The sequence below is a fragment of the Oculina patagonica genome, chromosome 3 (assembly GCF_052425735.1).
Source record: "Oculina patagonica isolate OP01 chromosome 3, crgOcupat, whole genome shotgun sequence".
NCBI lineage: Eukaryota > Metazoa > Cnidaria > Anthozoa > Scleractinia > Oculinidae > Oculina > Oculina patagonica.
This window is the reverse complement of record NC_135760.1, coordinates 3,821,310-3,838,788: the sequence shown is the minus strand read 5'-3', so window position 1 is coordinate 3,838,788 and position 17,479 is coordinate 3,821,310. Positions and strand designations below refer to the sequence as shown.

The following is a 17,479-nucleotide window of genomic DNA, read 5'->3' as shown; positions in this document are numbered from 1 at the left end:
ATGCTACTGTACATCTGCACTTTACATGTCACTTTGCAGTGGCTGCTAATCGAAAGCACGAACTTATGAGCTGGAATCACTTGTTTACTTTTACTTTCACCGTCACTAGTATTGCGAACAACAAACTTCACATCGCTGAAAAGATCGTTGTTGAACATATACTTGCTTCTTTTATTGATGGTGAGTCTTGTTGTTTGCCAGCTTTCTTTGACGACAGACATGGTTGCTGAATCGAGATATTCAGGTAAACCAAGAAATTGTTGCGCAAATAAAATTTCGCACAAAGCAGAAAATTTGCTTCTCAAGCCTCTTATTTTTATGTTACGCAAGTACTTCTTAGTTTCACAATTATGTAATTCAGCGTTTACGTCACAACTTCATCCGTGCATTAGCATCTGTGTGACCTAATATTGCATTCCCGTTGAGTTCCAGTGAAGCTATAGTTTTTTATCGCTTATATGGACAATTCAACATGTATAGTACTTCCGCAAACTCGGGTTCGCTACTATTACAGTAGAACCCCGGTAACTCGAACTTGGATAACCCGAACAACCCCGCTAACTCGAACAAACTTCCATTTCCCTTGGATTTGACCTCATTTTTCAGTCATTTTTACTCGGTTAACTCGAACTCGGATAACTCGAAAACCCCGCTAACTCGAACTAAATTTCGTTTCCCTTGAACAAAATTTGGGTCAAATTTACCCCGATAACTCGAATTCCGGTTCTTGCAACTTGGCACGGTTGCCCATTGATTAGAGCAACGAACAGATCACGTATTTTACAACCATTTTCCACTCTTATAATAAGAATGTATGGTCTTGTTAGAGTTTCTGACAAGTTAAGTTCAATTTGCACTGTACCGTATACTGAAGTGCTGAAAAATCAGTTAACTATCAATTATTAACTTGGCAAATTAAATATGCAATCGACCCCGATAACTCGAAACCCCGGTAACTCGAACTGTTTTACGTTTCCCTTCAGAGTTCGAGTTACCGGGGTTCTACTGTATTTGCTTTACTCGTCACCCAAGAGAGTCAAGGAGACACTGAAGCTGTTGGACTTCGTGATTTCGCAACAACAAGTTTGTGGCAAGTCGAGACATTGTGCGGTAGTTTAAAAACAGTTAAGATAAATTAACAAGGTTTTTTTTTTACTTTAATGCTCCAAAAGACTTACACTACAGCACATTACATTTTTATAACCCTACTTACATTACATTACACAGTAAATTATGTTTTATTACACAAATATCCTACATTACTTACGTTACACGTTACAAAACTAATTACGGTACGTGTTAAAAACCTAATCTCCAAAAAACTTAATAATCTTATACATTATATTACAGACTGTTGATGAATGGCTTCCACTTTTCAACGTGAGTTTTTAGTTTGTTATTTTCTATGGCAATGGATCGCTCAATTGATTCAATATATATATATTTTATTTTTATGATAACATGATGCAAAAGGGGTAGTATATTCTTGAGCCGGTTAGAGTAATTGACCTGTTTACCAATAATAACTAGTGGTAACCACAGGTTAGAAAGTGCGGGCCTTGATGCACTTAGACAAGGTACTGGTAGGCAGTGCCGATAATTATAATTGTAAAATTCATTAATTATTCATGAGGGTGCAAACCAATCCTAGCACAGCATTCATATCACATGTACATAACTGTAAACCCCAATACAAATCAAACAGTAGAATTAACTTATTTTGCCTCCACTACACAACAAACAAGCGCACAGCTATAGGACAAATAAGTTTATTTAGGAGGGCGGCCTGACACGAACCAACCCAAATCCCATACATTTCCTTACACTATTTTACAATGTTTACATACAAGTAGAACACATTCAAAACTCTTGTTACAGGACACATCTATAGTAAAATATCCTTATCCATATTAAACTTAATTAAATTACTGTCATTACAAATAGTAGCTACGACATCAACTGGACAAGGCGATAGGACGCCAGTTAGGCGAAATTTACAAAGAAAACCCACGCCTAGACCTGCATCTCCCAGTAAGCTCTCAGGCTTTGTGCCAGTTAGGCTAGGGAGCAACTCTAAATCACAAGCTAAGAGCCAGTTAGGCTGGAGAACCACAACTCCGATAAGACAGGAATCTAGGATATGTCACAAATCTCATATGTTTTAACGACGTGGACGAAAACCCACGCCTTGAACTACATTTCCCAGTAAGCTCTCAGGCTTAGTGCCAGTTAGGCTAGGGAGCTACTCTAAAACACAGGCTTAGCTAGTTAGGTCGGAGAACCAAAACTCCGATAAGACAAGAATCTAGGATGTGTTACAAATCTCATATGTTCTAACGACGTGGACGTACCGTTAAAACATTGAAAATGAAAAACGAATGAAAAAGCCCTAAAGCGTACAGAGCTGAGCAACCGCTTACAAAACGCATACGGTTAGACGGAGGCCAGAAAAACCTGGCACAAAAAACCCCAGTGGGGAAAAAATGCATGCCAGGAAACCTGGGTAGGAACCAAGGCTCAAGCTCCAAGCCAATCCTACGTGGCTTTACAAAATGAAATAAAAATAAACGTAAACTGCAGAACAAGAAAGCAGTTGGCTCTGAGGCCTTGACAGCCACGTGCTATACACTAAAGTCTTCCTATAGTTAATTTAAACTCTTTTGCAGTTGAACGGAACTGAATTATCGAGTAACACTTACATGAAATGATAAGTCAACTATTTACAATTAAAAATCTATCAAGAAAGGACTACGCATAATATTAGTTACGAAATGTAGCGAAATGTTAAAAAAGCTTTCAGTTCTCTTTGTCCTACATGTCCTTTGTCCTATATAGCCCTACGTCATTACCCGTGACCTCACAGCCTGGAGCCCAATTCTAGTTCTATCTCTTGCCGACAAAATAGTTATTTCAGCCTCCTTCGCGAGCACATTCGTCAGAAATAACATATAGTACCAGTTAATAAACTACAGTAGCTACAAACCTAATTCTCTACAAACAGCTGCAAGGGCTACACAGCGAGTATAAACAAAAGCAGATACGTAACAACTCATACGTATACTGAAGTAGAATGACATCACACTGTGAATGACTTACGAAAAAATGAATATGAAAGTGCGGAGCTATTTCTCAAGTTTACATAAACTGGTAAGTGCACGACCAAACGGTAACTAAACAAGCTTTACATCTCAAACTGTCAGTTAAGCTGGGGAGTCCACAACTTTGGACCAAAATACCCCACATACAAAAGCGACATGCCAAACTTGCAAGGCAAACGAACTGGGGAGTACACTACATTAGACTAAGACCCCCTAAATACAATTAATTGAGCCAGTAAGGAAAATAAAGTGCAAGGAAAACAAGCTTAGTGTTCAACTGCCAGTTAGTCTGAGGGGCCCACTTCTTTGGACCTTAATCCCCTATATACAAACTTGTAGAGCCAGTAAGGCAAATATAGTTGCAAGTTAAACAAACTCTAATTAGCGTAAACTGCCAGATGGGCTGAGTAATCCACAACTTTGGACCAAAAAGAAGAACCTACTCATACAAAACAAAAAGTACAAAACAATTAGTACCAGGTAGGCTAAAAAACTACAGGAGCAATAGACTGATAGCACGGAGGCCAGAAAAAACCTGCCATAAAGAGGCCGGAAATCTGGGTAGGAACCATGGCTCATGTCCAACGATTGGTAGCCCGACCTACGGAGGCTTATCAAGTAAAATCAAGGCTAGTCAGCAACGAGGCGGAAGAAAATATGAAAAAACTAAAAACAAAAAACAGAAAATTAACGGAGCACTGAACAGGGTTGGTTCAGAGACCTAGATGACTATCACGTGTTATACTCCCTTTATATACCCCTGGCTAACCCCCATAATGCACCGGCCTGGAGCCCAGGCCGTGTTGTATCCCGTGCCGGCAAAATAGTTGTTTCAGCCTTCTTCGCAAGCTCATTCGTCAGAAACATCATATTTTGCCTCCACTACACAACAAACAAGCACACAGCTATAGGACAAATAAGTTTATTTAGGAGGGCGGCCTGACACGAACCAACCCAAACCACGATAGAACGACAAAGTATTGGGCGTAAGTTGTTTGCTCAATGCTGTCATCTACATTGATATCTTGGGCTAAAGCAGACTTCCAGAAACTACGGTGTAGCAAGAACCTTCCCCTAAAAATGGGCTAAGAATGAGTATTCTAGAGTGGAGGGAAATATGAAGATAATCAAAGTACCATGTGTGCAAATAAACAGGACAAGCGGAGCTGGATAGCTCGAAAATAACAACGCACTTTACCTAAAGGAGCTGGCCGTTCTAACTTTTAAGCACTTGAATGGCAATGAAACTTTCATAGAAGAAAATATCACTTTTTCTCACTACAAAAATATTATCAAATCTTACAGACCGCGAACTCCTTCCACCTGCATCATGCACGGTAATACTGAAAAGAAGTACTGCGTGCCTTAGAAGAAGGGACCGTAGTTTTCAGACTGTCCACCGGACCCGGCCTGGATAGGGCCAATACATCTGCCAGTACGGTCTGGTTTCGCCAGAAGCTGAGCAAAAAACACCTGAGGAGATAAAAGAAAAACCAAGCAGAGCAAAACATAGCATAAAAAGGACATCTAAAGTTATGATTTAGAGAAAGACACAATGAAAACGAGTCTTGATTCGCGATAAAAGTAAAAGCAAACTACACGCAAGAGGCTAACCTATATGGCGAATATAAGGCAACCATGGCGTAAAATAACAATAACAATAAAGGCAACAGTAAATGCAAAACCCCAAGGAAATAATAAAATCCAATAAAAGGCAAGGGATCAACCTTCCTACTGCCGTCACGGTAAAGAAAAAAGGAAGGCAGTGCAACATTCTGGTTGAAGGAAAACCAGATGACCTAAGAACTAACAAGCTAACAATGAAAGGCTTCTGAGGCGAGGCACACAGCCTAAAGTACCCTCCAAGTGGAACTTACTGCACTCTAGACTAAGCCACCCAAAACACTACCCATAAAGGGAGAGGATATTGTATCTCCGAAAGTCTAAACAGAAATGACATACTGCAGGGTAGCGAAACCAGGAATGATATTCCCAAGAAACAGCAATGTAGATCACCAAGAAAATAAATCTTGTAACTACGTAGGTCTGTGCAGGCTCCCACTGTACTGAGACTTGTCTAGGTAAGGAACAAAGCCAGACTTCAATAAGCCAGAGTGCACAAATAAACTGATAATTTCGACGGAAAGATGGTCAGCTTCCCCACTAAACCCATTATCGAGGGAAATAGCTATAGGGAAGCCCGTACCTTCATAGGGCCTAAGAATAGGTAAAACACTATAATAAAATAAACATGAAAGGGGGTTGAAGACCGTCCAAATGGAAGGACGCAAAAAAGAAATAATCTGAAAAAACCATACCCAAAAAGCTAGGCGGACGAAAGAAAATTGCGATGCGCGGGAAAAATATCGATGAGACAATATCCTGATTACAAACCAAATAAGAATAAATGGAAACCTTTGTTTAAGATCTGAACGACGACGTTCAAGTCGTCAAATCAAGTTACAAAAAAGGGAGAAATCACGTGCTTAAGATCCAAAATAAACCTTTGTAGCCGGAGCTACGCGTGAATGTAGATGCAACATAACACATTGTTTTCTCTGTGTTAGTTAATAATTAGCATATTGCACATGTAAGAAAATTATTATGCGAGTAGCGACTCGACACATACAGTACACATCTGTCGAGCGGAATATGAGTTCATAATTTAAGCTTTACAGTTGATAATATCTGCACGCAAAAAATCTCTACAGTAAGGATTGCATGGAGGAGTTCGTTAACAGCTTTGCAACAAAGCACCGAAGCATTGTTAGCCTTGCCAGAAGGCGTTGAAGTTCGAGGAAGACTGAGACTCTTGTAACCTTGACTGGTGACATTAAAAATGAATTGTAAAGATTCTCAGGAACGCCAGAAATCAATCCACAATTATATAAAAGCCCTCTTCGCACGGTAGGCTAGAGGAAAAATCGGAAACACAATGTGAATAAAAGAGCGTATAAGAAACATTCAAGCAAAACAATTTCAAAGCAAAACGATGAAAAGCAAAATTCAAATTTCTATCATCAACTATCGCTTCGATATTAAAATCGAAATGGACTACACCTGGTTTGTCCTTCTCTTGAACTCTTTTAGGAGCTAGCGAAGGCAGACGGTTTGGTCATCGTTGAACAGGTAGCACGCTAATGCCCGGGTTTCTTAGAGTATTTCTTTTCGTCCAGATCGGCTTCAATATTGACGAGCTGAGACTTTTGGGCGGCAGACTTGGCGCCGACGATTAGTTCCGCTAGTTTTAGATTGAGCTTGAACTGGACTTCATAAGCTTTACGATTAAACTTGAGTGGCTCGCTGACTGAAAGCTTCTTTAACTCCTCCATTTGTATATCCGCGGCTTCCTCGTGGCCAGGTTAATTTAGCCACCGCTAACCTGCAGGAGATGCTTGGAAAGAATTTATCAACTGCGGGTTGTTGGCGCTGATAAGAGCCGAAACTTCGTCGTAGGCAATAGACATAGCGAACACAACGGCACAAGCGAGAGAAAACCGAGTGAACAAAATTAACGGAGCACTGAACAGGGTTGGTTCAGAGACCTAGATGACTATCACGTGTTTTACTCCCTTTATATACCCCTGGCTAACCCCCATAATGCACCGGCCTGGAGCCCAGGCCGTGTTGTATCCCGTGCCGGCAAAATAGTTGTTTCAGCCTTCTTCGCAAGCTCATTCGTCAGAAACATCATTTGATACAAACTCCTGCTCAGCTAATTAGTATTCATTAACTTTTGATACAGATCTCTACTGATTCGCATAACAATACTTTGCTTTCAATTTATTGTTTTCATTTCACAAGTAGAATAAAATATTCGCGTCCGATCTGTATGGGCGTTTACAATGGCTCGCCTATCGGCTCGCCATTGTAAACGCCCATACAGATCTGCCGCTCATATTTTATCTACTACATAAACGACTGAACAAGGAGGACTGAAATGATCAAATGGACAATAGAATTACCAATAATAATAATATGATTTAGAAGGGTCCAATCCCGGGGGTCCAATTGAGATTCTTTGAGCTAGGCCGAAAATGACAAGTAATCGTTTAAAAAATCAATATTTATGTCTATGGAGTTTAGCCAAAGACTGACAACGGACTTCCAAAAAGCCATGCTATGTTTGCAATAACACAAAAGATGCTCGAGAGATTCCTCAGACCAGACGAGTGACAGAATGTACAAAGTCAGGGAGAGCTGACTATTTTCATTTTGTATAGAGATTTGTTGGTGTACAGTATCCGATTGAGTATTTTGTATTGAAAAATTTCTGTTTGTATTCGTGTCAGTTGTAACAACATGTGGAAGTAAATAAATTGTTTCCCGGTCTAGCTCGTGATTAGAAAATAATGTTGTGTATTTGTGTCGTGCCGATGGGTATACTTGAATCGTCTCCACCAATTCCCAATAGCTTTTTCGAGTTAATCAAATCAAGCGAAAAGCATTTAAAATTTAAATAGAGGGTATGTTGCAATACACGTGGGCTGTAAGATTCGGTAGGAAACCCATTCGAGTTAATTAGGGCTTTCCACGGAGAAGGAAGAGAGTCAAAAATACCCAATAGTGAGAAAAAAATCAATAATCGTAAGCCCAACTGCCGCAAAAGTGGGCAAAGGCTTAAGCTTTCCATTCTTGGTCAGAATGTCAGAAATGTAAGTGATACTCTTTGAGAATAGTCTTCTGTAGAAAATAGGTTTGCAGTTGATGCGTACGAATTGATTGTTCCACAAGATTTGCTTTAAGACTTCGTCACGGGACTCGGCAGTTCTGGCCGTTTATTTGGACTAGACATCAAGACAGTCTCTGAAAAAGCTGGGAATATGGTCTGGTAGGTCTGCAGGATTGAAATTGCAGTATAAGAGAAATTTTTCGCCATAGTCCTTGAGAAAGAACGAAAAAAGTGTTTTCATGGTAATCCTCGTAATCCTCAATGTATTTTTTTAACACAGATAAGGCGTTCGGTATCAATAAGAGTTTTAACATAAGGCATTCTTAGACCACCATTCTTATAATCACTGATTAGTGCTAAGCGTTTAATTTTGTCACATCCTTTCCAGATAAATCTGTAGATAATGGAGTTAAGCTCTTTGATTATTTTTTTTCGTGGAGCACATGAGTGATGCGCGAAACATAAATTTCATTATTTCGTTTGTCTCACGACGTAGTCACGTGTGATGGAGATCGCAACGTTTCGACTGCATACTGCTAGTCTTCATCAGGCGATAAGTTCGACTGGTTGTGCGTTAGCTTATAAAGCACACGGCTGCGCTGTGATTGGTTGGTTTTCAACATCTCTGATTGGTGCATTTCGATCCTCAGTGTTCTGCATGCTGGTGTACTGTTGCTCCCTCGGCGGTCCGCAGTCGTACAGCTCTCCTGTTGTTGTGTTTTTTGATCGTGGGCATCCATGCTTCAGGAATTTCAATCACAACGCACTCAGTTAGCGTGACCGAGAATTGCTAAAATCGGGAAGAAAAGACAAGAAGGACAATTCTTCTGGCCATTCTTGTTCAAAATAATACCCACACAGAGAAAGTTAGAGACTAATATTAACTGGTTTTTAGTGTCTTTAAGGAAAACGCTTGTCTGGTCCAGAAAGAGAAAATGCGATCTAGTGTTGTTTATGAATGGAAGAGTGCCTTTGGGTGTGATAAAAGAAAAAGAGAGAAAAATCATGACAAACTTTCTGTATCCATAGAACAAAATTGCACACAACTTGGGTATATTCAGTGCAGTGTAATTTAAGTTTGGATTAAAACGGATCGGAGTGTGAGTTAGTTGATTGCTGATGCAAAGAGAAATTCAATAAGTGTAGCGCAAACTACTTAGCAGTTTAGTTTAAAGTAGTTTTTTGTAGTTTTATTACGATAAGCAAACTGTTTTTTTTTTTCTCTTTAAAACCACCGCTACACTCCCAGTTGTACTTCATGAAAACATTTCAATTCCAAGTTATAAATAACACATTTTCCTTTCTTATTGTCATACATAACTTATAATGTTAGTTTTGAGAATTAACTTGTACATCAAGCTAAATTCTATCCCATAATTGATTTGTTTTGAAACATTTATTTTAATCACATACATCAAATTCCTTACTTACATTTTTCTATTCACATTTTGATTACTTTCACCATCACCTAGTTTTCTATAATAATATTGGTAGCAATTCTTGTTACTGTTATTGTTATTCTTAACGGGAGAAACAATCTTTCAGAAAAATATATAACAAAATACACAGGCTCAGTGAACACAAGGCTCTTAATTTTTCTAAGACAGATCCAGCAAACACCGCTTTTGTCAATGTAAGGATTCAATTTGTCATAGTAAGACTCAGGGAAACAACTACAGATTAAGATTTGGTTTTTAATTTCTACATTGTTTTCCACCACTGTTTTGTAATAGTTACACTACAACAGTGTACAAAGCATAACTTAAGCTGGTTGACAATGTATCAATGTTTTTAGGAGGTTTAGCTATTGACCGTCTAGTGGATTTGAAGGTTAAGTTGAGGAAGTCAATAAATTTTTCCTCTTCGAGACTCCAAAAAGAGAAGCTAATGCAAGTCCCACCGTTTAATTTTTCCCGTTTTGTGTGTGCATCCTTTCTTTACGTTATAATTTCTCATTTCTCCCCAGAATGGGAAACATTGATAATCAATCCGTTGCATTAGTGCTTTTATTTTTTCTAAAAAATACTTCATTTTTCTGTTCTGTTATTTTCTCTGAAGAGCTTACTACACTATATATGTTTGCGTTTTGGACACCAGTTGTTTGTTCACACATGAAGTCATATCTCCTAGTTGATTATTCTCTTCAATGTTCTTCACATTTCTAGTACTGTAAGAAGAAATTACGTGTCGATCGACCACTCTTGCGAATTAAAGATTTTAGCTATGAAAGTTCAGCAAATGGTCTCCCCCGAGGGAGGTAGTTCGACTAAAGGAGTATCTTCACCTGGCATTTGATCAGATCTGTGATAATTGAAGGATATGTTCCATGTTTATTTAAAGAGAAAACAACAATTCTGGAAATTGACCCTGATTAGTTCGCGTTCCATTACTTGGGTGTCGACTCTGCATAAATGTAAATGTTACTCCTGAGCATTGAACAGAACTAACACAACTGTTTCCATATAGCGAAGGAGAGCCTGATATTCTGGCCCTTATGTGGTACTTCGTGTTTTTCTTTAATATGACCTTCTCTTCGTCAAACATCACTTTAAAACCATAATAGCTACAATTCTCTCCCTGTAATAGTTCTGAAGGAAATCGTTCAGTTTTAGACACAAAAATTGATTTGCTGTTGGAGTCCATTATATCTAATTCTACATAGTAAGTGTTATTCTCACTTCCAAAGAAGCTAACTCCATGAAGCAAAATATCCTTGTCCACAGAGAAACTGATGGCATCTGCGGAGCCTCTATAGCTCCATCCACTGTCAGTCGATGAGCCAAATCTACAACATTGCTGAATATTACCGTCAAATTGAAAACCACATCTTCTTGTTTCTGGAAATGCTACTGGAGAACTCGAGACTGAACTGAGACGTTTGATAATAGCGACAATTTCTTCTTTTGTTAAAATGTCGCTGTCTAAAATTGCACTAGAGAAATCTTCAAGTTTGATTGTTGGGAAACGTATTATTGCACCATCTGCCGCTAAACCTTGCCTCTCACATTCCTTTGTTGCCCACAAGTCAACAGCTTTAAACAGCTCTATCTCTTCAATCGACAGAGTGTCTCTTACGACAACTGCTTCCAGTAAGGAACTCTCAATAGACCATTTGCATTATGACGTAAAAGCGCAAAGACTTCTGGTAGTTGTAGTTAAGTTCGCGGGAAAAAAACATTTCTGCCTTATGATTGGCTAAAGGCAGCCAAGCGTGAAGGTGGACATCCAGGACTTTTATTTTGATCTGAAGTTGAGCTGCCAAGTTTACGCTCTTTGTCGCTTCGAAATTTGTTTATACATTTATTTTTTCAGTTCCCTGTTAAAAATATAGAAAACAGGATGATAGCTTTGGAATGAAAATTGACTGAGTTCTGTGTTTTAACGAAGACAGTCAAATGTTGTTCGTGTTCAAGTGTACGTTGTGTGGCGCCAGGCGGAGTTGACTTGGTAGAAATTCATTCATCGCGGCCGACAACTTCTCTTCGTAAATAATTTTAGCCTAATATCACAGCTTCAAAACATCGCGCACTGGAAACAGATTGCTTGAAAGGACGAGTCTAGGATATAACTAAATTTGTGTGGAATCAAGTGAAAGCAAGGCAAGCCATTGACTTTGTCCATCATCTATTTTTAGACATTCAACAAACGATCGCTTCCATCGATCGCAGGTGAATTAATTCTTCACTGAAAAGCTTAGAAAATTTACCATTTATCATGATTGCTCGGCGGGACGATCAGTTTAATTTATTTTTACAGCGAGACAGAGAAAAGAGTCAAATAATTTTCCTCGTTCAATCGAGCTTCATCCGATCATCGATGAATCATGAAGGGTCAATCATAAAGGATTTTCAAACTACCCTGTGCAGGTGAATACAGATTTAATATTTGTTTTTATCTTAAAATTGTATTTCTGTTTTCGTCAAATTAGAACTTTAATTGCAATATTCGTTAACAAAGAAGTTTTCTTGTTTTTGTGCTGGAAATGTCAACTCGTGGAGTAGCAGTTGTGGTTTCAATCCGAGCGAGGGCCGTGCGAGCAAATATAATTTTATTTCCATAATCTTGTTGATGAACGATTACTTGTGAGACTCGAATGGTTAGCCTCGAAGATTTTTACGAGTGTAGACATCATGTACTGTACTTCCCCATGTTTAGAAAGGGTAAAATATTGCGTCTTCGTATATTATTTGAAAATACCTGGCAAGCAAAAGTTTTAGGAATTTAATTAAATAACCGCGCGGACTCGAGTGGAGGAAACACTCGTTGAAACTTCACTACAAAACGCAACCCAGCAAATATACAATTTCTTGCATAACTTTTTTTCCATTTTAACGGACTTGGTTTTATACTGAGAGGTTGCTTTTTCCGCTTTAAATGAAGCCACAGGGACGTCTTCTTCGGCGAGAGTAATTTTCTTTACCTCCATCACGATTTTCTTGGGCAAGCGGGCTTGATGACGATTCAAAATTTCCCGCGAACCTAACTACAACTACCAGAATTCCTTGCGCTTTTACGTCATAATGCAAATGGTCTATTGTCGCAAATCCGTCTGATTTCACAGCCTCGTCTGTCTGTTTATCGATCACTTTCCAGCATCGATCCACCGGGTCCTTCTCTTCATATTTCTGGGCAGAGGGCAGGATACAGAAAACATTCGAAGGATCTAAGTTATCTTCCAGATACTCCGTGCATTTATCAGCCAGTGAAGGCACTATGTATTTCTTCGCCAAATACAACACTCCCATCACATTACTTCCGCTCAAGATTGCTTCATCGCTGTACATGTAGCGAAACAACTCCAACAGACTCTCGTACTCACAGTCAGGCAGTTCAATAGAGTCTCCAGTCTCCGCCAGCTCACCATAAAACATGGCTTCAAACACAGGACTGCCAATCGACAGCACGAACTTGTGAGCAGGAATCACTTGTTTACTTTCACTTTCGCCATCAGTCTTGCGAACAACAAACTTCACGTCGCTGAAGAGATCGTTGTTGAACATAAACTTGTTTCTTTCTTTGATGGTTGGTCTTGTTGTTTGCCAGTTTTTCTCGACGACAGCCATGGTTTTTGTACTGAGATCGATGAAGTATAGACGAAGAATGTTTCAGTTTACTAGGCAGCGTAGTTTTCGTGGAAAACTGGGTGGCAACTCGATCCAGCGGTGGCTTCTAAAATTTGAATATAAAATTAATTAGCAGGAAGTCATCACGCAATCAGTTAGCGTGACCGGGAAATGTTTCTGTAGTTGTCAACATCTCCCAGTCACGCTAACTAATTTTCTTGAGAGCATTTTGGTTTGAAAATAACACACAGACAAGTTACGTTTTATTTGAGCTTTAAAGTTTTTTCGAAACACTTGTTTAGGGAATCAGCCAATGCACTGATGTTGCTGTTGAAAGCAAGAGTTATCAATTGTGCCTCAGTGCGTGATATTTTGGAGTGTTTGTGAATGGTTAAGGTATAGCAATGTCGGCAGCTATGATGGTAGACTGAGTTCAACCCCAGAACGTTCATCATTGTCTGTTCCGAGTTCACGTTCGGTGATTCGCTTTGTTTACATCACGAGTGTATTAGTAAAGCGACTCCCTCTGAATGGAATGCTTCTGCCTGAAAATTTTTTTTACCAGCATTTTTTTGTAGTTGCCCTATTAATTCCTTGACGCCTATTTATATTCCTGGCCATGGGTGGCGGGAGAGACAGCACTGTGAAATTATCTAAAATTTTGTTGTCAAAACCCAAACTGTTTTTGCAGCATAAGCAGAGCACTGTGCTAGTCGAAGTATATTTTAACCGACTAAGAGATTTCTGTCTTAATACCTTGGGTACCATATGTTTGTTTTCGCGCGCTTAGGGTTCGGTAGGATCGTGCAAAGACCCATAGGCACCCCACTCAGGCTTTGTGTGGAACCAGAGAACACCGCTGCCACAATAAGAGCCTCTGCCTATCCAGGAGTAAGTAAAAGTGAACTTTTCCTTCATCTCCGAACATAGGGGTTTTGTGGTTGTTATAAGTTTGGAATAAAACGGAGTGTGAGTTAGTTGATTGTTGATGCATAGGGAAACCTAAGAAGTGTAGCGCAAACTACTTAGCAGTTGCTTCGCTATTTAAGAAATAGAAAACATGTTCCGTGTTTCTATCGAGTTTTAGTATAAATCTACTAGCGCTCTATCACGAATTCTGTTCTCTGATTGGCTACGCTACTCACTATCTATTCTGTTGTAGAAGGTGAGTAGCGAAACAGCGTGCGGTTGTCAACAGAATGGTCGCCGCTTTTTCGCTTTTAAATTGACCGTAAAGAAGGACTTGGATTATTTACTATTCCAGGCGATGTTGGAGAAGGTAAAGACTGTACCAAAATATGTAATGAAGATTTTACACGGTAAGAAAAGCAATTAATATTCATTTACGCTTTTTAAAGCAGGCGAATCTATAATTTTATAACATTCAGAGATGCGTTTCACCGAGACATTTTGTGGAAATAAAGTTTAAAATGTCTTTGCAAACTAACACAGTTTCATCGTCCCATCGAGGAGCAGTAAAAGAAAAGCTAAACAGATTCGACCTGCAAGTCTTTTTATGCATCAATAAGACTTAAAATAAAACAACAAAATTGAAAGCGAATTCAAGGTTGCGGGCGACTCGTTCAACTTTTCATAAATTTCTTATCGTTCACGTTTCCTACATTTAAAACAACTTGACTTCCAAAGGGCCTTTGTAAGTCAGTCTATCTTTAAATTGTCATTTTACAATGAAAATCTGGCTTTTAGTTCAATTTCGAGCAAACGACGGTTTAAATAATGCATCAGTCAATTGAAACCCCGGCCCCCCGACCCCCGGGACTTACCGGGGAATTTAACATTTGTCAAGTGTTAAAACCCAGCTTATTTCCTCGCCCTAGGGGCCAAGACGTCTGTTAAAAGCCCCGCATAGCGGGGACATCCTAACCAAATAAAGTAACAGCTCAAGAGCGATATTCAGGAAAAACCGGGGGAAAATCTTGATTTCGTTCCAGAAGTTAACAATCCTATTTCTTTTATTTATTGTCCATATAAAGCTATAAGGTAGGAAAGAATTAAACCTGATGTAGTTTGTTTCCGCCAAAGGCCTTTTATTTGAGAAAACTAAGAAATCATTTTTCGTAGTCAAAGTCACAATTGCCAAATTTCTAACCCGAAATAAGCACATTATGAACACACCTGTCGGAAGACCCATAATATCAGGTGTGATTGCCCTACAGAACGTATTTCAGCTTTTGTTGACCATCTTCTTCAGCCGGATAGCACAGAAACAAGCTTCGTCTGACAGAATTTAATAACTTCAATGAGAAGATTACACTGCCTAAACAGCCTAAAAAGCCTTCCTTGAATCATTAACACTGTAAGCGAAGCATACGAAGAATTTCATCAAAGGAAACCCTCCAGAACCTAACAGGTTTTAAAGAGAGATACTCAGTTTGATTGTTAAAGAAAACTCGTCCAAATTCAATGAAAAAGATTATCTTTAAACCCATCGAACAGCCATGGGCACGAAAATAACCAAAATAGAAAACGAAACACTCCGACAAAGTAGCAATAAACCTATCCTTTGGAAACAATCCATCGACGACGTCTTTTTAATGTGAGACACAAGAAGAAACAAAATAGAAGAATTTCTTCTAAAGGCAAACAGCTTTCACCCTTCGATAAAATTCATGGCTGAAATATCAGAAGCAGAAACTACTTTCTTGGAGACGATAGCGTACAAAGGTGGAGATTCCACAAGGAGTCTATCCTTAACGTGCGAGCACATTACAAACCTACAGAGCCGTTTCAATACACGAATTTCTATTAGTGCCATCTGCCAGGCGTCACGAAAGGCTTTATCAAGGTAGAAGCGTTAAGACATCTTAGAACAAATTCCTCACAACGTACATTTGAGAAAAACATTAGTCCTTCATGTTAAATCCCGGCTGTCGTCCCCACTTCAGGTGATTGCGTGCTGTTAAATCACCGCTCCACGGCCCCGGTCTACTGACGTTTTGTTAAATCCACCGCCCACTGGGGCCAATGCGCCGTTAAAAGTGCGTTTTAATCCCGGCTTTGGACGCGTTAAATCCCCGGTAAGTCCCGGGGGTCGGGGGGCCGGGATTTCAATTGACTAATGCATAAATCGTGAATGAAATGCAAAGGCGCACACAGAAGCTAAACAGTGCAATGTGGTTTCTTCCTTGCGAACAACTCGCTTAACTTTTTTTTAATCTTTTACGTTTTCGAATTTTAAAAAAACTTGACTTCAAAGGGCCCTTGTACGTCAGTACATCTTTCAATTGTCATTTTACAATAAAAAACTTGGCTTTTCCTTCAGTTTCGGGCATATAACGGTTTCAATAAATCGTGAATGAAATGCAAACGCGCACACAGAAGCCACAAACGAGCACCCACTAAAATTTTGCGAGCATTGCGAGCACTGCGACATTTTGAGGGACCATTCTTGACTCCTAATGCAATGTGGTGCAGTTGTCAATTATCCGCGTGTTGTGTGACTTATTTACATCATTATTCAATAAAAACGAGAGCCTGTCTTGTTGTTAAGTTTTGAACGTCTAGTAGATTTATACTAAAACAATTAGATTATTCGCTCTCGATTTCCATGTGTGATAGTTGATTCGGGCTTCGCCCTCATCAACTATCACACGTTAGCATAACCACACTGACCTACTATTGGTAATCGCGCAATCTGATTGGCTACACAGGTGCCTACTATCGATCCGTAGAAGGCACCTGTGAGCTTCTCGATCAATAATGGCTTCAACTTCGCGTTTTCGTGAAGTTTCTGAAGACGACATAGAGAGCGTGTTACAAAGTGCTATTCCTGAGAAAACCAAACAAGCGACAAAGTATGGAATTAAGATTTTTAAAGGTAAGTGACGAAAAATTTCCGAGAAAAAAAACCCTTTCAAGTTATCAAATACATTCAACGACAGATTGTTACGTAAACGAAAACAAAGTTGCCAAAGACTGGTTTTCAACCCAAAAGGAAATTACAACACCCATCGAACAACAAACAAAAGCCGAATTAAATACTTGTTTGCAAAAGTTTCATGTGTCAGTGAGACGAACAAATGGAGAACCCTTCAAAGTTTCTTCACTGAAAGCCATCCGAGCGGCCATCGATCGACATTTGAAGCAAGCACCAAACAACAAACCGTGGTCCATTGTCGGAGATTTGGAATTTAAGAAGGCAAATGATACGCTTAATGCAGTCTGCAAAAATCTCATGAAAGGGGGAAAAGTGACAGGAGTGGTCCATAAAACTCCCATCACATTGAATAAGCGAGCAGCTACAAAAGCTGTTTGAAAGTGGTCAACTGGGAAATGCGGATACGACAGATCCTAAGCAATTACAGCGAACAGCTTGGTTTTACACTTACCTATATTTCGTTGAGCCAATGGTAGTTTGCTGTAAAACACTTTTTCATCGTTTGAGATAAAAGAACTTTGAAATAAATCTTAGTTTGAGCCTTTCAAGCTTTACAAACCATTTTAACTTCGATGGTTTAGAATTTTTTTGAGAATGCGCAATGTACGAGATCACTGTGTAGCTTTGTTCCTGTGATGAATGAACATTCGTGAATGAACTTTACAAATGCGCCAGCTTCTCAGCATGCTTCATTGCACAAATGTAACACAATTATTGAAATAATAATATTTTTTATTTCTTTGATAGA

General features: G+C 39.2%; 1 protein-coding gene and 1 long non-coding RNA gene across 2 annotated transcripts; both read right to left on the bottom strand.

Moving 5' to 3' along the window:
* Positions 1-4,008: 4,008 nt before the first annotated feature.
* Positions 4,009-6,792, bottom strand: LOC144646262 (uncharacterized). Its single transcript, XR_013569378.1, has 2 exons — positions 6,692-6,792; positions 4,009-4,571 (listed from the first exon to the last, which is right to left on the bottom strand). It is a non-coding gene; the product is annotated as an uncharacterized LOC144646262 (long non-coding RNA).
* A 2,426-nt stretch (positions 6,793-9,218) lies between these two features.
* On the bottom strand, positions 9,219-12,918 carry LOC144646254 (BTB/POZ domain-containing protein 6-like). Its single transcript, XM_078505795.1, has 2 exons — positions 12,299-12,918; positions 9,219-10,868 (listed from the first exon to the last, which is right to left on the bottom strand). Exons 1-2 carry the CDS (start codon positions 12,831-12,833, stop codon positions 10,105-10,107), a joined length of 1,299 nt encoding a protein of 432 aa, XP_078361921.1. The 5' UTR covers positions 12,834-12,918; the 3' UTR covers positions 9,219-10,104.
* Positions 12,919-17,479: the final 4,561 nt, after the last annotated feature.